Source organism: Equus quagga, chromosome 7, assembly GCF_021613505.1.
Source record: "Equus quagga isolate Etosha38 chromosome 7, UCLA_HA_Equagga_1.0, whole genome shotgun sequence".
NCBI classification, from domain to species: Eukaryota; Metazoa; Chordata; class Mammalia; order Perissodactyla; family Equidae; genus Equus; species Equus quagga.
Window position 1 is genome coordinate 85,751,055 of NC_060273.1, and position 24,945 is coordinate 85,775,999.

Sequence of the window (24,945 nt, forward strand, 5' to 3'; positions counted from 1 at the left end):
CAATAATAATGTCTTTTGAACTATATAAACCAATAATAATGTCTTTTGGACTTTACATATTGAAAGAATGTAAATATATGACAATATCAGAAAATAAAGGAAAGGAGAGATAAGTGAAAAATTACTAAGGTCTTTGCATTTTCTAGAAAGTAATAAATTTACTAATAATGGATTGTTATAACTCAAGCCTATATGTCATAATCTAAATGAATATACAGTTCAGAAGAGGGAAAAAGAGTAATCAAAATGAAGGCAGAGAGGAGGAAAAATAGCAGAAGAGGAGAAACAAAGGAAATAAGTAAGATGATGTATTTTCTTCTGAATATCTCAGAAGTTACAATAAATATAAATAAAATATTCCAGTAAAAAGACAAATACCGGATTAAATTTTCAAAAACACAATTATATACCACTTCAAAAGCAGCAGTGTAAGTATGAAATTTGAGAAGGATTAAAAGTAAAAGTGTGAAAGAAGTTATGTCATGTAAGTGATAACCAAAAGAACTGGTATGTCTCCAATTTTCAAAGTATACTTTAAGACAAGAAGCATTATTTAATGTAAAAACAGTGTTTCATAATGATATCAGGGTCACTGCATCAAGGTTAAACAATCCTGAATTTTTTTTCTTTTCTTTTCTTTTTATTGTGGTCATAACGGTTTATAACATTGTGGAATTTCAGTTGTACATTAATATTTGTCAGACACCATATAAGTGTGTCCCTTCACCCCTTGTGCCCACCTTCCACCCCTCTTCCCCTGGTAACCACTAAATTGTTCTCCTTGTCTGTAAGTTTGTTTATATTCCACATATGAGTGAAAGCATACAGTGTTTGTCTTTCTCTGTCTGCTTTATTTCTCTTAACACAATGCCCTCAAGGTCCATCCATGTGGTTGCAAATGGGAAGATTTTGTCTTTTTTATGGCTGAGTAGTATTCCTATAAATACCACATCTTCTTTATCCAGTCATCAGTTGATGGGCACTTGGGTTGCTTCCACATCTTGGCTGTTGTGAATAATGCTGCAGTGAACATAGGAGTACATAAGTTTCTTTGTATTGTTGATTTCAAGTTCTTTGGCTAAATACCCAGTAGTGGGATAGCTGGGTCATATGCTATTTCTGTTTTTAATTTTTTGAGAAATCTCCATACTGTTTTCCACAGTGGCTGCACCAGTTTGCATTCCCACAAGCCTCCGCAACCCCTCCCACTTTTGTTGTTTTTTGTCTTGGTGAACAGTCCTTAATTTTTAATGTACTTTATTTATACAATTGCAAAATATATAAGGCAAAAATTGTCATTAGTAAAATAAAAACTTGATAAATCTACAATTACAGAAAGGAGGTTTAAACCTGTCTCTAAAAGTGAAAAAAGCAAGCATCAGGAATCAATAAAGATGTTGAGGATTTGAACCTCATTATTTACACTGCCTGATAGACGTATAGAGAACACTACACCCGTCAACAACAGAGTACATCTACTTTTCAAGTGCGAATGGAATATTTTTAGAAGTTGACCATATGCTGCAACATAAAGCAAATTTCAAAAAAATGATTTTAAATTTTACAATTTATAGTTTTTGACCATCATGGAATTAGTTTAAAAACCAATTACAAAAAGAGCAAAATACAACTTTTGAAAGTTAGGAGTATACTTTAAATCACTTGTCAAAGAAGAACCACTGTGAAAATGAGAAAATACTTTGAACTGAATGAAGATGACGTATCAAAATGTGTGAAAGTCGACTTAGGCCTTTCTTGCTGAGCTATTTAAGCCTTAATGCTGTGGGAGCAAAGGCTGACATTGAGTGAGTTAAGTATTCACCTCAGAAAATTAGAGAGCAGAAAACAATACTGACAGAAATTAGAAGCAAGAAATAATTAAGATAATTATAAAAATCAATTGCATATTAATCAAACTTAAAGAGAATCAACAAAGACAAAAAATGGTTCTCGGAAAACAGTAATAAAATTGATAAATTTCCGTCAAAAATAATCAAGAACAAAACAGATGTCACAACCTTTTTCAAGAGTGAGAAAAGGATACACTATTGTGGATTCTAATGAACATTTAAAAAATGATAAAGGATACGATGAAAAACTAAAAAGGAAATAAGTTTGAAATTTTAGATAGTCAAAGTCCTTAAAAAACACAGCTTACCAAAGCTGGCATGGCACACACACACCCACCCAAGTAGGAAATCTGCATAATCCAATATCTAGATAGAAAGTGAATCTGTAATTACAGAACTTTCCATTTAGAAATTCAGACCCATCTGGTTTCACTGATGAATTTTTCCATTTAAAGAAGAGATAATACATAGAGTCTAACAGGAGATAGAAAAAGATTGAATACTTTCCCTCTTTTGTGAGTCTAGTTTAATTTTTTTAATTGAGAGATAAGTGGTATAATACTGTGTAAGAACCCGGTTTAATTTTGATAGCAAAACCTGACAAGGATACTACACAAAAAAAATATTACACGTCAGTATTTATTTTATAAAATAGATCTAAAAATCTTAAAATACTAAGGAATCAAATCCCAATGATACATAAAGAGGATAAAACATCATGACTAAGTTGAATTTATTCCCAGAGTTGCAAGGTTGATTTAGTATTTGAAAATCAGTGTGATTTGCTACATTAATATAATTAGAGAAAAAAGTCAGATGATCATCTCTAGATACAGAAAAAGCATTTGACAATACTCAAAATCCATTCATGATTTAGAAAACTTTTAGCAAGCTTCTAGGAAAGGAAGAAAACTTCCATAACTTGATTAAAGGTATCTGCATAAACATTATAATAAACATTGAAAACCTTCTCCTGGCATTTGAGAATTTGTCAAGAAAGCTCACCATACTAAAACCACTAGCTGAAAGGTCCCATCCAGTGCGTTTAGGCGAGGGAAAAAAGATAAATTGAAAAAGAAAATATAAAACTTTCATTCACAGATGGCAAGATTTGCATGTAAAAAATCTAACAATACCTACGCATGAAAGTATAGAATTGATACTAAATCATTTCAGCAGGGTCACTGGATATTTGTTCATATACAGAAATCAGTTGTATTTCTATTTATGAGTAACACAATTAGAAAAATGAATTTAGTGAACATACCATTTATAAATGTCAAAAACATCCGTACACATCAGAATAAATCTAACAAAAGTTGTAGGAAACCTCTACACAGAAAATGGTAAAAAATTTTTGAGATCTTTTTTAGATCTAAATCAGTTGAGAGAATCAGCATTTTTAAGGTATAAATTCTCACCTAATTCATATAAAATTCAGGCAATCCCTGTCAGAATCCTATCAGATTTTTTTACAGAGATCAAGAAATTGACCTGTAACATATATATGTCACATAAGAGAAGAATATATTTATAGTAACTATATAAAATAAAATACTTCTGCATAAACTTAAATTTTCAAAGGCATTTTGAAATACTCCCAAAAAACAGAACATTAAACTTGAAAAAAATGAGATACTATCTTCTTAATTATGGAGTTGCCATTATAAAGGTATTTATTTTTCTTCGATTATCTTGTAAATTTAATGAGATCATGAAAAGTACAGTCAGGTATGGTTATTGCTTTGTGCCTGTTACATTTGGAAGGATAAAACAAGCTAGAACAGCTAGAAAAAACCTGAGAAAGAAGAGCTATTTATTGGAGCCATGTAAATCTTTTAATGTACTTTTATAATTATATGTATGTAACTATGTAATTATAATTAATATAATATATACATAAAGCATTAGGAACCAAGACTATGTAGTACCAGGATGTTGGTGATAATGTTGATATTGTTAAAGCTATCATATATGTAGATAACATATAGGTGTATATTATAAAAATAAATTCTATATATTAAGACAATTTAATTGGACATAACTAAAATTTATAATTAATATAATGTAGCTAATATATTTATATATAAACGTCATTAGGAATCAAATTTTTTTCCCCAACTTAAAAGAGTTGTACAAAATCAAAGATATTGCACAAGTACCTTTGTATTGTCCAAAAACCTCTAGCCCAGGGGCTGGCCTGGTGGCACATTGGTTAAGTTTGCACGTTTTGCTTCAGCAGCCTGGTGTTCACCGGTTTGAATCCTGGGTATGGACGTGGCACTGTTTGGCTAAGCCATGCTATGGTAGGCGTCCCACATATGAAGTGGAGGAAGATGGGCACAGATGTTAGCTCAGGGCCAGTCTTCCTCAGCAAAAAAAAAAAAGAAGAAGAGGAGGACTGGCAGCAGATGTTAGCTCAGGGCTAATCTTCCCCAAAACAAAACAAAAAAATCTCTAGTCCATAATTTGAATAGGGAAAGTCAACATCAACATGACTTTTTTTCCTCTTAAAAATATTTCCCTGGGCCAGCCGGTGGCATAATGGCTAAGTTCAGTGCGTTTCACTTTAGCATCCCGGATTCACCAGTTCAGATCTGGGCATGGACCTACGCCACTCGTCAGCCATGCTGTGGTGGCAGCCCACATATAAAGTGGAGGAAGATTGGTACAGATGTTAGCTCAGGGCTAGTCTTCCTCAGGAAAAAAAAAAAAATCCCAAGTTGGTTCAATTTTATGAAAAAAATGTGTTTCCTAGGGCTGTTCATTGCAAAAGCTTAGAAGTGGTGACAACCAAGTAGTTTTAACCATTCCTAGTGGCTGTAGAGCCCAGATTATGGTGAATATACCATTCCTCACTAAAAAGATAGAAGCCTCCATGAAATAATGGCTTATATCACATGTGGAACAAGAACTGTATTAGACTGGGATTTCTTGTGTCAGAGAGCAAAGAAATATCAGAAGCTATTGGGATTCTGTCAAAAGTTGACAGTAATTTAAATGCAATATCTTGAGTATCAAAAAATATTGCTAAAATTTTTTATCAGGAAAGGATACTGAAACTTAGCAAAAAGTTTTTCTGCATTCATTACAGTGATCTGTACCTTTTTCTCCTTTGCTCTCTTATATGATGATTTACATTAATAGATGTTTTCTAATATTAAATTACCCTTCCATTCCCAGTAAAAGTACAACTTGAACTATTATCTTTTTTCCTGCATTTCTTGGCCCAATTTGATAATCGAGTTTAGATTTCTTACATGTTAGCCTGTCATTATAATTTCTCCTATTCTTTTTGTCATATTTTCATATCAGGATTCTGTGAGCCTTAATACTTGGGGACCTTTACCTCTTCTGCATTTGATACAGAATCTTTTTTTTTTTTAACCTGGAAAGACTCTTCCTCTTACATTCATTGTGATTGCTGACAAATTTGGATTTACTTTTACCTTGTGTGCTTGTACTTGTTCTTTTTTTTCCTCTCTTTTACATTAAGTTCTTTTTTTTCCACTGCTCCCACCTCCCCTACTATACTCCCTTAGATAATAATGTTTGGTCTAGTCTTTTTGTGCTAATTCTAGGTATTCTTATATGCTTACTTAAAAATAACCAGTTAATAAGTAGCAAAGCTTATAAAAATTTAATGCTTGTGACTGTATCTAAATGTAATTGCTATTGGTGTCACAATATTTTAGTTCTACTTATTTATTCCGCAAATTTTGCTTATTGTCTTGTTTTATGCAATCATTATTTGCTCAGATTTAACCATGTATTTAGCGTCTCTTTGCTTTTAATTATTTCCTGCATCCGAGACCTTACTGATGGGAATACTTATGTTACATCTGAGGTAGACCCTTTAAAATTTTCTTTAGTAAAGGTGTTTTGTTGGTAAACATCTCTGCTAGGTGTATTGTTTTTCTTTTTGCCTGAGAATATCTTTATTTTGCATCATACTTTATGATTGTATTGCCATGAATGCAGTTTTAGGAGGGGAGTTCTTTTTTCTCAGCACAGTCAATACCTTCTACTATTTTCTGGCATCCATTGTTTTTGGGAAGTCAGTTATTGCTTTAATTGCCCTTCCTTTATAGCTGATCTACATTTTCCTTCTGGCTATGTGAGAAGTATTCTGTTTATCTTTTATGTGTGAATTTTGTAGCTGTGGTTTTTAATTATCCTGCTTTGGATTTGTTGGACTGCTTTGGGCTTTTTTTGTTTGTTTTTTAATCAAAAAGTCTCAGTCATTTTCTCTTTGGACACTGTCTTGTTCTTTCTATTCTTGCCTATCTTTGTTTAGAGATATGTTAAGTCTTTTCAGCCTATCCTCTTTATCTCTTAAGATTTCTTTCTTATTTTTCATCTCTTCCTGACTTTGTGCTGCATACTATGTTATTTTATTTGGCTGTCTTCCCAATTCACTAATTCTCTTTTTAGTTAAATCTCAATATGTCATTTAATTCCTTCATTTTTCTTTTTTTTACTTTTTCCCCCTCTATTTCAGCTTGGGTAATTTCTCTTGACCTGTGTTTAAATTCACTGATTCTTAACTTGATTGCATCAAGTCTGCTGATGAGCTTATCAAAAGCATTGTTCAGTCTCTAGTACCACATTTTTTGTTTCTAACATTTTCATTTTACTCTTATATTTTTCATATGTCTGCTGAAATTCTCCATCTGTCTTTTCATATTGTTCACCTTTTCCACTGAGCCTTTGCCATATTAATCATGGTTGTTTTAAATCTCTGATAGTTCTAGCATCTGGATCATCTCTAGTTTTTATGGATTGCTCTGTTGATTGATTTGTCTCTTGGCGATGGATTGTTCTTTGTATTTGTTTTTTGATTTTTTTTACCCTTTTTATTTTTATATGAGTCATTATTTTGGATTTAATGCTAGATACGGTGTGTAGGACAATAAAGACTGAGGGTAGATAGTGTTTAGGCCTGGAGATGAACCCACCTCTTCTGCTAGGGTTGAGCTAGGTTTGGATCTTTTGTTGTTATGGTTTCCTTCAGTGCACCAGTGGTTTCAAATTCCTCTGGTGGTAACTTTGTGCTTAGTTTTGGGTCTGGTCTGTTGGAAGATCTTTCAAAGTCGTCTTGCTCCACCCTCAGTTTTAGGCCTTCCCTGTGCTCTTGTGTTTTAGACAGGGTATCTTTCCATGTTCGTCTGTCTTCCAAATGTAGACTGCTTTTGCTTGTTGGTCACTGCCTACCAGTCTGGCAATGGGGAGGAAGGGCACTTGGGGAGGATTTTTTTTTTTTGTCCTGGTCAGTCTTCACCTGCTTGGTTGCTATTTATAATCTCTTGTTTGTTTTCAAGTTTCTTTTTGTTTGAAAGTTTTTTTGTTATAACTTTATATTTTCTGATACTTCCAGTAAATAGAAATGTTTGCAAGTGTGATTCTTCTGTGTTTTTTCTGTCCATTATTGCTTCTCCTATCTTATTTGCTCCTGTGGTTGAGTTTTGTTGTAGTGGGTTGGGGGTTTTTAAAAATTTTTTTATGTGTTTGTCTATGAGTTCATATGTCTTGAACTTTAAGTATGGGAATTCTTTGAGGTTTGGGTTAAAGTTGCATTCTTGCAAAGAGATTTTAGATTTGTTTTTGCAGTTGTATATGTACATTATCAGTTCTGAACTTCTTTAAATTTACTTATGTACTTAAGGTTTTATGAATTCAAACTACAGACCTGCATGATAGCTTATGTTTGAATTCTCAGAGGAAGGTTTTTGTTTGGTTGCTTTTTCCCCCCAGTTCTCTCAGTTCCAAGCAAATTTTCTTCTTATCCCCTTCTGCAAAGTGGGCTTACACTTTGCTCACCCCTTACAATGAGAGTGTAGCTATTTGGGTTGAGCTTTGTGAGTAAGTTTCCTGTTGGATTCCCCATCTTTGGTGGATTCTCTATTTTATTTCCTGTCTCTCTCACTCCCTACAAACATCAAAGTGGAAGGTTTCATCTCTAGAGTTGAGAAATCCTCTGGTAGATCAGGGGCATTGTTGGTATCCTACCTCCTGGTATTCTTGCTTTCACTTCATTCTTGGCCTTTGGATTCCTTACTTTTGTGCCAATTCAGTACGTGTTTGCAAAGTTTTATTTTTTTAAATCTCACATTTCAGTTTTAGTCAGAGGGAACTTTGTTAAGGGCACTTAATCCTTTATACATTGTTTAATTTTTCTTTTCATTTGGTACTTTTCTTCAAATTCTGAGGCTTAGAAACTCCTTTCCTAAATTTAATTTACTACTCTATTTTGAAAAGCCTTTATTGTTTAAATCTCTGCTTTTGCTCAATAAATGGTAGATATTAAAAGATCTAAAAATCATATGATATTGGAATTTCACCTAAAGTAGATATCTAGTTCATCCCTTGGGATAGGGCAGTATGAAAGAGAGAACTTTTTAGTTGCACTTGGGTTTTGAGTCCTTTCACTCACTTGTGTGAATTACTTTTTATGAGACTTCTACCATCTATTACTACAGAAAGAGTAGCTATGTAATAGGGTCATTGTGAGCTTTAAATGATATAGAGTTTCTGGTACATGGCCTAGTGTAGTGATTCAGTAAATACTATGATCCTCCCATCATTTTTTAGAAGAGGAAATTGAATCTCAAGAAGGTAGCATGTATTTGCTACCTACACAAAATTTTATAATTATTGAGCAGGAAACCATTCCCTTGTGTCTTCTGGATTTTACCTTTCCCAAGAGTAATATTCAGTAACTTATTCTGGCTGCCTATGTATGTCTTGAGTACCTTATACATATTTCCAAGGACCTAACATATTTGGAGAGAAAGAATTTAACGTAATGCCCACTTTGGAAAACTTCTTGGATGTTAAGTGAACAACGATGAATATAATATAATGCACTTCCTGTCTTAGGGAGCTCATTAGCTTGGTAGTGAGGTAGGCTTATCTAATCATTATGGTTGATATGTTTAGTGCTGTAGAAGGATTAGCACCTTCCTGGGGCAGAGGAGGGATTGATTGAACTGGGTCGTGAAGTATGTGTAGGATGTCAGGTTATTGGCAAAGGAGGAAGTTAGGCAGAAGTAACAGCAGCGTATGCCAAGGCCTGAAGACAGTAGGGAGCACGTCCTATTATGAGAAGTCTAGGTTGTATACACACGACCAGTCATGCAGTCTAAGGAAAGAAATGTCTCTTGTGTTTATGGAAGAGGTGGCAATTGAGGTGTGTCTTAAATGATTGGTGGTGTTTCAGCATGTGAAGATAGAATGGATAGGATAACACAAATTGAGGAAATAAAAGTAAAGTTACTTAGCAGAATATAAGTTATTTATATATAGGGACCCATGACTTGGGTCACATTAACTTGGCTGCTACTTCCTCTTGAATTCTCACAGCTGAAACAGAACAACTTCTTTCTTATCAACTTTCTGAGAAATCATTAGGAAATTTTGCATATCTTATTAGACCTTTTATGTGAGAGGGTTTTTTTGTAGAGAGGAGGATAAGGGAGCAAGTTTTCCAGGCTTACACGTATAAAATAAACTGGTAAAAATATTTTGGGGATGGAGCATATGTGGCTTTAAATATCAAATGTAATAGTTTAAAATTTATTTGGTAACTGTTAAAGGTCCATTGTAGCATTTTGAACAGGAAACCTGGTGTGATGATAATTTATCTAGGTGATTTATTTGACCATGCAGAATGGAATTGGGGAAGAGCATTCCTGAAGCAGCAGAATTGCTATAGTTTAGGACTGAAGTGATTAAGGCTTGAATAAGGGACGGTGGTAATGAGAATGAAGGAAAAGGCATTGTGAGAAGATTTGTAAAAACAAGGACTGAGAAATCTTGAAAAATGATTGAAGATAAGATTTGGAAGACAAGCAGGGGAGTTGGGAATGTTGATGGAATTTCATACTTGGGTGACTGGGAATTTTTGATATTAACAAGAGATGTGACATTAGCAGGAAAAGTAGTTGTGAGGAAAAACTGAAACTATCATTTGTTTATTGGATGTGAGGTAAATTATAAGGTATACTTTAGAACATATCAGTATGCCTTTGTAAAAATAATTTTTTAAATTATAGTTTAGTTAATTAGAAGGGCAGTGTGGTCTTATATCGATAGCGTAAGCTTTGAAGGCAGACCTGTATTCTAATTCACCTTTAATAAGTATCACTGTTGTTTCCAGTGAGACTGGAAAGTCACTAATCTCTTTGGATTTTACTTTGTTCATCTATAAACTGAAGCATTTTTGTTTTACCGTTTAGCACTTCACTGAAATTATAACCATGATTTTTTGTTCAATAAAATAGGTATATAATCAGGCAGTTTGTAATTGGACTAACTGAGAAGTTGTAATTATTGAATGTGTAGGTGTAGTTAACAGCCTTCATTTCTGGTAAGTGACTTTACTTAGAGGATGTGTGTTTATGTGAGCGAGAGAGACTATTTCCTGGAAGGAAACTGTGGTCTGGATCTTTGTAATAACGTCACCTTTAAACTTTTTGAACTCATGAGCGCTGTCCTATGCACACTGTTTTCTTGAGGCAGTTTCTTGCAAGAAGTAAATGAAGCCTCCTTATGAGCCTGTTAAGACTCCATAGACTGTCAGTAATATGGAAAAGTTGGATGTTTAATCAGGAATGTGAACATGTGTTTCAGGTAGAGAATTCCAAAGATAATGAAGATTTTCTACATAGAGAGATTCCTGCCAGACAGTCTCGACGAAGATTTCGGAAAATTAACTATAAAGGAGAGCGTCAAACTATCACTGATGATGTGGACATTAACAGCTATCTTTCTGTGAGTATATTTAGGAATATTTCATAGATATTCCTTAATTTTCATATACAGTATCTTTAATATACATATAGTTTTGGTAATATCAACACCTTGGGCTCGATGTGGAAAAGTTTGGGGCAGGTAAATATATCTGTATTTTTTTTTAAATACTTACGGTTGGTTGAGTTGGGTAGAAATATTCTTACCAGTGGGAGTTTTGTTTTTGCTTAAATAATGTAAAAAAAAAGTTCTTACTACATATTTTTAGACATAGTTGTGGATTTTCTTTCCTTTTTATTGCCTAATGGAGTATAGATTAGCGTCCTACCTGAGAATTTAGATAATAGACTTATTGGGAGCTTTCTTTCTGGTATGCTATAAGGCATACAAAAGAAATAAAAATATGTCAATTCTTTCTTTGAGATGTGAGACATATGCTAGTGTTAGTGCAGAAACATATGCAGGTGTTAAAGGTATGTTTTCACACACAAATATTGAAAAAGAAGTAGCAGATGAAATAATTAACTTTTGTAACACCAGAAGAAACATAGCTGTTTCTTCAGAAGTCTTCAATTTTATAATTGTAGATAATTTCATTTTAGGCTGAAGAGTAGTTGACTCAAGAAGTAGGGATAATCTAAGAAAGAATAAATACTGTTGTATTTTATCAGTTTTCAAAGGAGTCATGATACCCCAAGTATAAAAAGTTAGTCTAGGACTGAGTGCAGCAAAATTCCCAAGGATATGTTTAGTTCTTTTGGTTGTCAGAAACAGAAATTCACTTGTTCCATGTTAGAAATAAGGAGGCTTATTTAGAGAGTTGGGGTTTGTACTGGAATAAGTGTTAGATTTAAGGGAGCTCTAAGGATTCAGTCACCTTTGCCTAATTTCACTGATTCAGCGCATTCTGTTTCTGATAACAAACAATAACATATGAAATAGTCCCAAAAGTTTTTACCACATCCAGAGCTACGCAAAGTTCATTTCTTGTTCTTGTTGTTTGATTATTTCTTTTTATATAATTTCCTCATCACTAATTAATTTAAGCTAACATGTTTTGCCTTATTACCCAAGTAACATATCTATTTTTGAAAAATTAAGTTGATTAGTCTCGCCACCCAGTTATGTAACTGTCACTGACATTTTGTGTATTCTTGGATAAGCTTTTTCAACATATAGATAGATATGTAAACTTTTTGGCTAATTTCTTAAAACTTATATATGACCTGTTTTATAACTTTTTAAAGCAAATATATGATCTAAACATCTTTGAATGCTATTAAATGATTGTTTTTACAACATTATTCTTAATAGTGTCGTGGTACGCAATTATAATAATTGCCATAATTTATTTACTCAGTTTCCAATATTTGGTCATCTAGATTTTTCTAATTTTTTATTTTTTAAAAAATAAGATGCTAAATATCTTTGTGGTTATATATGCTTATATATTGGTTTCTTTAGAAAAAATTCTGAGATGTAGAATTACTAAATTTAAGTATCTTTAATTGTACTATTTGGTTCTCCTCATATAAGCTAGAATGCATAGTTCGTGTGTGTGTTTTGATTACTTATTTAGTCTAGTCTCAACTGTAGTGTGTTCTTTTCTCAAATTTTTTGGTGTCATGTCATGAAGCCTAGATAGATTGCATTTTCTCTTGGTAGCTTTCGTTTGTCCTCGTGAGTCGTTTACTTTTAGCCCTCTTGTGTGCTGAAAGTTGTCCTCTCGGGCATATGCTGGTTTTCTGAGTGGACCAGAAAGAGCAGTGTGCACACTGCTTGGGATTCTCCCCCACAGTGTGGCATTTTCACATATAAAGGCTGTATAGCTAGTTTAGGTGGTTATCCTACTAAGTACTATCTGGAATTTGGTAGGTCATGGGAAGGAGAGAGCTAAGTTGATTCAGTGTAGACAAAACTGATTTATTAACTGTGGGACTGGGTTAGAGAAAGATTTTTGGTCATGTTACTTGCACTTGCTTTTCATTTACTTTTAATTAATGTCACCAACTATGTAAAACCTATCATCTAGCCAAATTCCTACATATTGGTAGTTGGTCTGGATAAGGATGTTATGTAGCAAAAAATCTTAATTTGTATTTGTGAAAGCATCCAGAGGAGAATTGGTCTTATGGCTGCTATGGGTTCCTTTATTTCTTCTGTTCTACTGTCAGCAATTCATAGAGACAGATCAGGAGGAATCATTCTTTGTTGTAGACAGGAGTGGAAATTTGACAGTTTCTTTTTTCATTTGCAAACCATCATCAAGTTTTTCTTGTTAGACTGCTGAAAATCAAAATTCTTAATGTCGTACAGAATATTTTGTTACTGTTGTTTTCTGTATCATAATTATTAAAAGTGCACAACCTGTGTATCAAGGTTTTGTGAATATGAAAGATGATGTGTGTTTATTTTCTAACTGAATACTTAGAATGATTGAAAAAGGTGGTTTATTCTTATGAAATGTTTTCATAGTTTTGTCATACATTGCTTTCTATAAAGATGAGAACCATAATCTTAATGTGAAAGGTTTTTTTAAAATATTAAGAGGACATTTATAACAGTATCAATATTTTTGAAACTCCTTTGGGTGTTGCTCGCAGAGCTTACAATAAGTTTAAGTGTCTCTGAATATTTTCAGTGATTTCAGAGCTTTGATCTTTGAAGAGGGTGTATTTGATATTTAGAAACAGCAAAATGATGACTGTAGGGCTGGCCCCATGACCAACTGGTTAAGTTCATGTGCTCTGCTTCGGTGACCTAGGGTTTCATCGGTTCAGATCCTGGGCACGGACCTAGCACTGCTCATCAACCCGTGCTTTGGTGGGCATCCCACATAGCACACCTGGAAGGACCTGCAACTAGAATATACAACTGTGTACTGGGAGGCTTTAGGGAGAAGAAGAAAAAGGATGACTGAGAGCAATAGTTGATGAGTAGGATGGGCTATTAAGCCAAGTGGAAATAGTCTAGCATTTAGATGAGCCATCTGTCTTGAATTCTTCCTTCACTAACCGTATGACTGGGGCATTTCATCTAAACCCTTCATGCTTGGTTGCTTTACCTCTTAAATTGAGGGTAGTGATGTCAGGTCTACCTGTCTTATGGAGTGGTTGCTGAAGTATTTGGAATATGTGACTCACAGTCTAATCAGACGACAATATCTATAGATTCTTCCTCTCAAATATTTCAAAATTGTGCCCTCCACTGTTTCCCCATGTCATTTCCTTAGTGTTAACTGCCATTCTTTCTAGAACTGTTGTAATAGCATCTTTCACACTCCCTCAGCCAACTTTCACTGTAAAAACAGTATTTTTCGTTATAAGAGATTTGGAAAATTTTTTAAAAATTGAAAAGTGTTGCATAATCTCTTCATTAAAATATCTGCGTGATCATTTTATTTATTTGGTTTTAAGATTTGTTTTTGTTTTCTCTCTGGTTTCCCTACTGATAGACCCATTCCTTATATCTTCTCCAATCCCCTCCCGCCAGCTAGTCCATTCACTTTAGTTGTCAGTCCTAAATGAAGCTCTAACAGTATCACTTCTGTTAAACTGTTAAATCTTTTCATGGCCTACCATCATCTATCAGAGAAATTCCAATGATAGAGCACATAAGGACCTTCATAGTCTAGACTAGTTCTGTCTAGTGAACTTTCTGCAATGATGGAAATGTTTTATATCTGTGCTTTCCAAATTGGTCGTAGAAACTAGCCACAGGTGGCTATTGAGGAGTTAAAATGTAGCTATTATGACTGAGGATTTTAATTTAAAATTTCAACTTTAAATAATTCACATGTGGCTAGTAGCTACCTTATTGGACAGACAGATCTGGACTTTGTCTACCTCTCCAGCTTTATCTTACTCTGTTTTTCTATGTATTCCTTACCTTTAAGCCATGCTGAACAAATTTGCTAACCCTTGAAGAAACCATGTTTTTATTTACTTTTTTCAGTTTTATTGAGATATAATTGACATAACATTGTGTAAGTTTATAGTGTACAGCCTGGTGATTTGATGTACATATATATTGCAAATTCATTACCACAATAAGGTTGGTTAACACATCCATCACCTCACATAGTTACTGTTTGTGTGTGTGTGTATGATGTGAGAAACCTGTTTTTATATACATCTCTTATATATACTGTTCCTTTTACTTAGAATGCCCTTTTATTCTTTGTCTTCTTGGCAAAATCCTAATCATCCTCAAGACTCAATTCACATTGCCTGTCAAGGAGAAATAGGAGTTCCTGTTCTTGTTTCGGCTTTAGGTTCCTGTGTAACTTTGGGCAAGTTATTTAACCTTTCTACGTCTATTTTGATATATACCCTATACATTTGTGAAAGGATGACACAAGAGAATATATATGAAAAGCTCTGCCTAGTGTTTGGTGCCCTGAAAAACATTCAGTAATGTCAGCAGCTTCTATTCTATTGTTGTTATAAATATTAAAAAAAAATCTTCGTTCCTGTTGCTTACAATATAATTTTATTACTTATCTATTCTATGCCTGGACATAAAACCTGTTTACCAAAAATGTAAATATATTGGGATAACTGAAAGTAAATAAGCCAAAGAATCAGAACAAAGAGAGAAGAAAGGTAGGAACAATAAAATAAAGCTAGCTGCAAGTTAGAACAACCAACAATCAGCCAACTACCACTGCCCCTCCAATTTTTTTGTAGCATACACTCCCAGTGGCTTACTTTGAACAAGGTAATTTCTTTGTCCAACCTTACAAAATTAAAGTGGTTGCAAAATGTATATGCAAGTCAGCGAATGATTTGCTTTACTATATATGATTAGTGACTAGAAGCCAATTAAATGATGGCGGGATGTCTGCCAAGAACCGATGACTGGTTTTGGAATTATTGATTTGAAGGACTTCTTTCTGATAGGAGTTAGCAAAGCAGGTAGTTTAACCCAAATGTCTTAAAACGTACATTGCAAAATAGTGTCCAGGACATGGGAAGAAAATAGTGGCGTTTATATGTACTGTTATTCTTCTAAATTTCTGGGGATTTTTGTGTATATTTCATAATGAACACAAAATATTTTTGCTGGTAATACACATATTAATTTATCAGTAAATTACATATGTTAGAAATGTAGCTCAAAAATTTTTTATTTTAATAAGTTTTTAGATGATGTGGTATATAAATCGCTTCCTCATTTGGCCCCACTCTACCTTTTCAGCCTTCTGGCCCCATCATTTTGTTGGAGGTCTCTTCGTTTTGTCCTCTTCTTCTCTCTCTCTGGAAGGTTCTTATAGGCTTCTTTACCTAATGTAATTTTGTCCGTTGAATCAGTTTGAATCTTAACATTTACTCCTTTCATCCAGAATGGCCCCCTACCAAATGGTCTCCTGACAAAGTGCTGCTCAGCTCCCAAGACTCCATTCATCTGTAACCTCTTTGGAGGAGACTTCCCTGACATTTTCTCTTCACATTGTACACTTCTCCTCATTGATTCTCTAGGATGTTACACATGCTTACATGCAGTGTGCTCATATAATTCTGCTCTGTTCTAAAGATAAAAGGAAACAAAATTAACAACTTAAGAATTTCTTAAATATCTGTATTTTTTTAATATAAATTTGATTGCTGTGTTTTAAATAGCCCACAACAGTGAACATTTTTCAGATGTCCTGAGTTGAATTTTTATAATTGGTGCATTTGTAAAGTTAAATGGTAAAATTAAACCAGGGCCAATAACAGGGAAGTATCTTGGTTTCACCAAGGTCAAGCACCAAATATGCCTTTATTTAACTTGAAATGAATCTCTAGAATATCAGACAACATTCATGCTCAGTCATTTTTATAGAAATATTATTGACCCAGATATAAATCTGGACAGTCTTCAAAGGTTTAAAAAATCTTGTTTGTGTTTGAATACTTCATTTAGGAAATTATAGTCCTTCTTGATTTCTCTTTTCTGCTGCTGTTAGAATTTTGAGTAAGAAAACTGTGTGGGTGCTTATGCTTATCTTCTCTCAACTAGATCCCAAATTCCTCAGTAGACTAAGTCATAATTTTTTTCTTGTTCCCTATGTTGCTTACAGTGCTTTTTACATTCTCAGGCACAGTGTAAGCTACTGGCCGCCTTCCTCTCTTTCTCTGTCATAGCACCTGCACAAAAATGGAGCCAGCCAACTCTTCCCAAAGGGACACCTGGAAAGAGGAGTTTCCATGACAGCATCATGGTTTGTGGTTTGAAATTTGGAGGGCTTCCTTTTGCTCACCCTTCTTTATATGTTTTCTTTTTACCCAGTCTGTTATTCTGGGATAGTATGGCAAGTGGTAGGCATGATATGACACTCTAGAATCTACTGTTTTATTTTAGGTTCACAAATTACTAATGCAGCAAGCAGCTCTTTCTCATTTACTACCTCTGTGATTGCACTTTGTTTTCTGCCCTTCTGCAGTGCTCCTTATTTTTTTGGATTCAGAGCATATTTAGAGAGATTAAGACACATTTGTCAGTGCAGCTGAATAAGAGTTGATTATTAGGACCAGACCATTTAACCACCTTTATGTTGGTGTGCTGATTAATGCCTGGAAGCATCCACTTGACCATGGATTTGGCATCTTAAGGTTTTTAGCAAAATGTGTTTTGCTTTTGTGGATTCTGTGTATGTTGTATTGATCAAGCTCTTCCTGTAGTAAGAAGTAGAATCCTACTCCCCAGCCAGCTCATGAGAAAATAGAGGACTTTGATCCAAATGTGTGGTTGCTGAGATCTCTTCATGGAGCATGTCTTAGTCTGTTCATTCCTTTAGCAAAATACCACAAAGTGAGTGGCTTATAAACAACAGAAATTTATTTCTCACACTTTTGGAGGCTAGAAGTCCAAGATCAGGGTGCCAGCATGGTTGGGTTCTGGTGAAAGCACTCTTCTGGGTTGTAGACTGTTGACCTCTTGCTGTCTCGTCATGTGGTGGAAAGGACTAGGGAGCTCTGTGGGGCCTCTTTTATAAGGGCACTGATCCCAGTCATGAGGGCTCCTTCCTCAAGACCTGGTCATCTTCCAAAGGCCCCACCTCCTAATAGCATCACCTTGGGAATTAGGATTTCAACATATGAATTTGGCAGGCACACAAACCTTCAGACCATAGCAGCATCCCAGCATTTGTCTCAGGACCACCCATTTGGACTTCTGAAGAAACTAGGTGCAAATAAATAAAATCCTTGGTTGTGGTCAGGTTTGTAAGAGACAGATTCCTCAGTTTGATGTTATAAAATAGACCTTAAACTAGGAGTCAGGTGATAGGGGATCTTGTCCTATCTCAGGCACTAATTTGCAATGTTAAGGAATATTTAAGACCCTTGATCCCTGCATCATGTGTGGGACTTCATCTAGATACTAAGTCCCTTTTAACTACAGACTGCTAACTTCTTCCTGTGTCCACATGGTGGGAGAAAGGTAGGGATCTCTCTGGGGCATCTTTTGTAAGGGCACTAATCCCATTCCCAGAGCCCTTTTGACCTAATCACCTCACAAAGGCCCCACCTCTTAAAACATCACTTTGGAGATTAGGATTTCAACATATGAATTTAGGAGGGATGCAAACATTCAGACCATAGCAGAGCACCAGTGAGCAAATGATTTAAACATTTACTCAAGTCAAAATGGAAGAGGTATAAACACACCTTTTGCATCTGTTATTAGAATTTCAAGTTTGGACTATATAAATCGTAGTCACTGCTTGATGAAGTAGCTGTCAACATTGTGAACTTTATTTTGTATTTGTGGACTTGGTGGATCTGGTTGTTTTTAGTTATATTTTGTGTTTAGTAAATACTCGTAGAATGAAAGAATGAGTGAATAAACAATCTTTTACCTTCTGTCACTTCTAAAGTAAGGACGTTTGTATCTGGAGTATATAAGACAGTGAGTGCTGACGAGACTGCTATTGAGAAATTTGGAGCCCTACCTCTGAGAATCTGCGGGTTTTCAATATTGCTCGTCCTCTCACCCTGTTTACGACCCAGAATGCTCTGGACAGATGTGTTCTTTATGGTGCTTTCACCTTAAAAGCACAAGTGGACTTTTCTCTTTTTATTCATGAGTGTTTAACATCTCCTAGGAGAACTCTGCTCCTCACTAGTCTTCTGGGAAATAATGTAGAATTCCTAATGAAAGGTTCTTGTAGATAGTTACATGGTCATGAGTCCACAAATGAACAGAGAAAAGGCAAAGGAGTGATACTGTAATTAAACTAAATAGGACAAATGCCTATCTAGAGCAGATTTAAAAAGAAACTTTTGTGAAAAAAAACTTCTTTGTAGAAATGTAAAATCCTATAGAAGAATATTAAGAGGGAAATAAATTTGCTGTAATCCTCAACACGACAGATAGCTAGTGTTGCTTATGATTTTTAAACGTATGTATCTTGATTAATTCAGACCATTTTACTAATTTAGATAATGCTAAATATTTAGTTATATATCCTGCCTTTGTAAGTTTTTCTCAAAACATTTTTTTAATTTTACTGAGTTCTTATTAGTTTATATGATTGTGAAATTTCAGTTGTACATTATTTCTTGTCTGTCACCATATAGGTGCCCCCCTTCACCTCCTGTGCTCACCCCCAACTCTCGTTCCCCTGACCCCCTACTCTCTTTCCCCTGGTAGTGACTGAACTGTTTTCTTTGTCCATGTGTTTGTTTATATTCTGCGTATGAGTGAAATCATATGGTGTTTGTCTTTCTCAGTCTGGCTTATTTCGCTTAGCATAATACCCTCCAGGTCCATGCATGTTGTTGTAAATGGGATTTTGCCTTTTTTTCTGGCTGAGTAGTATTCCATTGTGTGTATATATATATATATATACCACATCTACTTTATCAAATTATCAGTCACTGGGCACTTGGATTGCTTCCGTGTCTTAGCTGTAGTGAACAGTGCTTCAATGAACATAGGAATGCATGTGTCACTTTGGATTGTTGATTTCAGGTGGTTTGGGTAGATACCCAGTAGTGGGGTAGCTGGGTCATATGCTATTTCTATTTTTAGTTTTTTGAGGAATCTCTGTACTGTTTTCCATAATGGCTGTACCAGTTTGTATTCCCACCAGCAGTATATGAGGGCTCCCTTTTCTCCACACCCTCTCCACTGTTGGTTATTTTTAGTCTTAATGATTATAGCCATTTTAACAGATGGTATCTACACTAGTGTAGTTTTGATATGCACTTCCCTGATAATTAGTGATGCTGAACATCTTTTCATGTGCTTATGGCCATCTCTGTATCTTCTTTGGAAAAATGTCTGTTTATATCCTCTGCCCATTTTTTGATCGGGCTGTTTGTTTTTTTGTTGTTCAGTTGTGAGTGCCTTATATATTATGGAGATTAACCCCTTGTCTGATATATGATTTGCAAATATTTCCTCTCAATTGGTGGGTTGTCTTTTGGTTTTGACCCTAGTGTCTTTTGCCTTGCAGAAGCTGTTTAGTCTGATGAAGTCCCACTTGTCTGTTTTTTCTTTTGTTGCCCTTGTCTGAGAAGACATGGTATTTGAAAAGATCCTTTTAAGTTTGATGTGAAAGAGTGTACTACCTATATTATCTTCCAGGAGTTTTATGGTTTCAGGACTTATCTTCAACTCTTTGATCCATTTTGAGTTTATTTTTGTGTATGGTGTGAGATAATGGTCTACTTTTGCAAGTGATTGTCTAGATTTCCCAACACAGTTATTGAAGAGACTATCTTTTCTCCATCGTATGTTCTTGACACCTTTGTTGAAGACGAGCTGTCTGTAGATGTGCAGTTTTATTTCTGGGCTTTCAGTTTTGTTCCATTGATCCGTGTGCCTGTTTTTCTACTAGTACCGTGCTGTTTTGATTGCTGTGGCTTTGTAGTATGTTTTGAAGTCAGGGACTGTGATGCCTCCAGCTTTGTTCTTTATATATGTCATCATCTATATACGTCATCTGCAGACAGCTAGAGTTTCACTTCTTCATTGCCTATTTGGATTCCTTTTTCTTGCTTAATTGTTCTGGCCGAAACCTCCAGTACTATGTTGAATAAGAGTAGTGATATTGGGCGTCCTGTCTTCTTCCTGTTCTCAGATGGATGGTGTTCAGTTTTTCCCCATTGAGTATGATGTTGACTGTGGGTTTGTCATATATGGCCTTTATTATGTTGAGATAATTCCCTTCTATCCCCATTTTGTTAGGAGTTTTTATCATAAATGGCTGTTGGATCTTGTCAAATGCTTTCTCTGTATCGAGATGATCATGTGGTTTCTATTTCTCATTTTGTTAATGTGGTGTATCACATTGATTTGTGGATGTTGAACCATCCCTGTGTCCCTGGTATAAATCCCTCTTGATCATGGTGTATGATCCTTTTGATGTATTTCTGTATTTGGGTTGCCAATATTTTGTTGAGGATTTTTGCATCTATGTTCATCAGCATTATTGGCCTATAGTTTTCCTTTTTTGTGTTGTCCTTGTCAGGCTTTGGTATCAGGGTGATGTTGGCCTTGTAGAATGTTAGGAAGCGTTCCATCTTCCCTCATTTTTTGGAATAGCTTGAGAAGGATAGGTATTAAATTCTCTTTGAAAGTTTGGTAGAATTCTCCAGGGAAGTTGTCTGATCCTAGGCTTTTATTTTTTGGGATGCTTTTTATTACTGTTTCAATCTCTGTATTTGTAACTAGTCTGTTCAGATTGTCTATTTCTCCTTGATTCAGCTTTGAAAGGTTGTAAGTGTCTAGGAATGTATCCATTTCTTCTAGGTTGTCCATTTTGTTGGCATATAACTTTTCATATTATTCTCTTATACTCCTTTGTATTTCTGTGGCATCCATTGTAATTTCTCCTCTTTCGTTTCTGATTTTATTTAGTCTGAGCTCTCTTTTTTTCTTTGTAAATCTGGCTAGGGATTTGTCAATTTTGTTTATCTTCTCAAAGAACCAGCTCTTTATTTCATTGATCCTTTCTGATGCCTTTTTTGTTTCAAACTGTGTTTATTTCTGCTCTGATTTTTATTATTTCTGTCCTTCTGCTGACTTTGGGCTTTGTTCTTTTTCTAATTCAGTTAGGCGTGGTTTGAGATTGTTTATTTGGGTTTTTCTTCTTTGTTAGGGTGAGCCTGTATTGCAGTGAATTTACTTCTTAGTACTGCTTTTGCTGCATCCCGCATCAGTTGGTATGGTATGTTTTCATTTTCATTTGTCTCCTGATACTTTTTGATTTCTCCTTTAATTTCTTTGGTGATCATTGGTTGTTCAATAGCATGTTGTTTAGTCTGCACATCTTTGTCCCTTTCTCAGCTTTTTCTTGTAATTAATTTCTAGCTTCATAGCATTTGATCCAAAAAACTGCTTGTAACTACTTCAATCTTCTTAAATTTATTGAGGCTTGCCTTGTTTCCCAACATATGGTCTATCCTTGAGAATGTTCCGTGCGCACTTGAGAAGAATGTGTATTCTGCTGGTTTTGACTGTAGTGTTCTGTATATGTCTATTTAATCCAGCAGATGTAGCTTTTCATTTAATTCCACTATTTCCTTGTGGATTTTCTGTCTGGATGATCTATCCATTGATGTGAGTGGAGTGTTGAGGTCCCCTGCTATTATCGTGTTATTATTAATATCTCCTTTTAGGTTTGTTAATAGTTGCTTTATGTACTTTGATGCTCCTGTGTTGGGTGCACTTCTATTTATAAGTGTTATGTTTTCTTGGTGGAGGGTCTCTTTGATCATTATATACTGCCCCTCTTTGCCTCTCTTTACCTGTCTCATCTTGAAGTCTTCTTTGTCTTATATAAGTATTGCTACGCCTGCTTTCTTTTGTTTGCCATTGGCTTGGTGTATTGTCTTCTGTTCCTTCACTCTGAGCCTGTGTTTGTCATTGGAGCTGAGATATGTTTCCTGGAGGCAGCGTATTGTTGGATCTTGTTCTTTAATCCATCTCACCCCTCTCTGTCTTTTTATTGGAGAGTTCAGTCTATTTACATTTAGGGTGATTATTGATATATGAGGGCTTAATGCTGCCATTTTATCATTCGTTTTCCAGTTCTCCTGTATTTCTCTTGTTTCTCGTCCTGTGTGTTTCAGTCTACCAGTTGAGTTTTATGTAGTTTTTTATGTTGGGTTTCTTTGTTTTCTCCTTATTTATTAGTTGTGTCTCTGTTCTGCTTTTTTGTTTAGTGGTTACCATGAGATTTGTATGCAAAATCTTGTAGATAAGATGGTCCATTTTCTGATGGCCTCTTATTTCCTTAGACTAAACTGATTCAGTCTCCTTTCTTTTCCCCTCCTATGTTGTTTTTGTCACATGTTATTCACATGTGACAAGATGTCACAGCACATCTTGTGTTGTGAGTTTGTGGTTAAAATGACAAGATTATCTTTGTTTTTGGTGTTTTCCTTCCCTTTATCTTTAATGTTATACTTAAGTATTTGCTAACCTGTTCCCATGTATAGCTACAATTTTCTGCTTTTATGTCTACCAAGTTATCTCTTTACTCTGTGCTTTGTAACCCCTTTCTCCCTTGTTTTATTCTGGTATGAGGGCCTTCTTGAGGATTTCTTGGGGCGGGGCAGGGGGGAGGTCTTGTGGCTACAAACTCCCTTAGCTTTTGTTTATCTGGGCAAATTTTTATTTCTCCATCATATCTGAAGTATATTTTTGCTGGAGAGAATATTCTTGGCTGAAAGTTTTTGTCCTTCAAAGATTTGAATATGTCATTCCAGTCTCTCCTAGTCTGTAAGGTTTCTGCAGAGAAATCCAGTGAAAGCCTGATGCAGGTTCCTCTGTAGGTTATTTTCTTCTGCCTTGCTGCCCTCAGTATTTTTTCTTCGTCATTCACTTTTCCCAGTTTCACTACTATATGTCTTGCAGTAGGTCTTTTTACATTGACACATTTAGGAGACCTGGTAGCCTCTTTCACGTGAATTTCCATCTCCTTCCCCAGGTTTGGGAAGTTCTCCTCTCTTATTGCTTTGAACAAGCTTTCTGCTCCATTTTCCTTTTCTTCTCCTTGTGGAATACCTATAATTCTTGTGTTGCATTTCCTAATTGAGTCAGATATTTCTCCATTTGTTTTTAGTCTTAGTTCTCTCTCCTCCTCTTTCTGGAGCATTTCAATATGTCTCTCCTCCATTATGCTGATTCGCTCCTCTGTGATGTCTGCTCGAGTGTTCAGGGAATCCATATGTTGTTTTATCTCATCCATTGTGTCTTTCATCTTCAGTATTTCTGATTGGTTCTTGTCAATAGTTTCACTCTCTTTTGTGCAGTAGCTCCTGAACTTACTGAATGTTTCTCTACATTCTCTTTTAACTCGTTGAGTTTTTTGATGATAGTTATTTCTTATTCTCTGTCATTTAGATTACATATTTCTGTGTCTTCAGGACTGATTTCTGGGTACTTGTCATTTTCTCTCTGGTCTGGAGATTTAATAATTTTTGATACTGCTATAAGGCACAGCTCCGTTTTTCCACATCCTGGTATTATTGATCACTGTTACTACCTTTCACCACTGGATTTGGGTCAAGAGCTGCATATTCTGAGCCCTCTGTGTTCCACCAGGTTCCTAGGCTCTGGAACCAGTGCTGGGGAGGGGTGCTTTTTTCTGCGTGCTCTCATGGGCTTACTCATTCTTGCTGTCTTCTCTCCTTGGGTGTTGGCTTGGTGAAGTCACCGCCATGATAGCTTTCACCTTGGTAGAGGGCTTTCCCCTAGGCTGTGAGGGACCTTGGGGATCTTTGATGTTCCTGCTAATGGGCGCTCCCTCCCCCCTTTCCTTCCCTCTTGGAGGCTGCGTGCAGTCCCAGATTGCAGTCTTTTGGGAAGCGAGTGAAGTTTTCTCTTACCCCATTTCACCTCCTCCAAGGGGATCTCCAGCCTCTTCGCCCTCCTCCATATGGCTGCATGGGTCTCTCAGACATGTTTTTTGTTGTGTGGATGTCCTCTGTTGGAGCATGAATGTCTTTTTTGTTGTATCGTGGAGGGGATAGATCACTGGTAGATCTCAGTCTACCATGATGCTAACATCACTCAAAACATTGTTTTTAATATTAATGTTTTGTTGTATGAGTGTAACAAAGTATTCTCATGAAGCTTCCAATTTATCTCCTATTACAAACAACTTGTGTGAAAAAATCTGTATATGACTAATTTTTTTGTTAGGATTGATTCATAGAAGTTAAATTACTTGTTTAAGGATATGAAAACTATTTTTAAGCCTCTACATAAATATTGCTAACTTCTAAGTAGTCATTTTAAGAAATTGTCTTTATTTATTTATTTTTTTTTTTGAGGAAGACTAGCCCTGAGCTAACTACTGCCAGTCCTCCTCTTTTTTGCTGAGGAAGCCTGGCCCTGAGCTAAC

General features: G+C 35.3%; 1 protein-coding gene across 4 annotated transcripts in view; it reads left to right on the top strand.

The window, feature by feature from the left end:
* Positions 1 to 24,945, top strand: part of RAPGEF6 (Rap guanine nucleotide exchange factor 6) — a 199,898-nt gene that overhangs the window by 61,330 nt on the left and 113,623 nt on the right. For all 4 annotated transcript variants that reach the window (XM_046668271.1, XM_046668274.1, XM_046668272.1 and 1 more), the window contains exon 6: positions 10,482 to 10,622. In XM_046668271.1, coding sequence (XP_046524227.1) covers positions 10,482 to 10,622 — 141 coding nt within the window. The remainder of the gene's footprint in view (positions 1 to 10,481; positions 10,623 to 24,945) is intronic.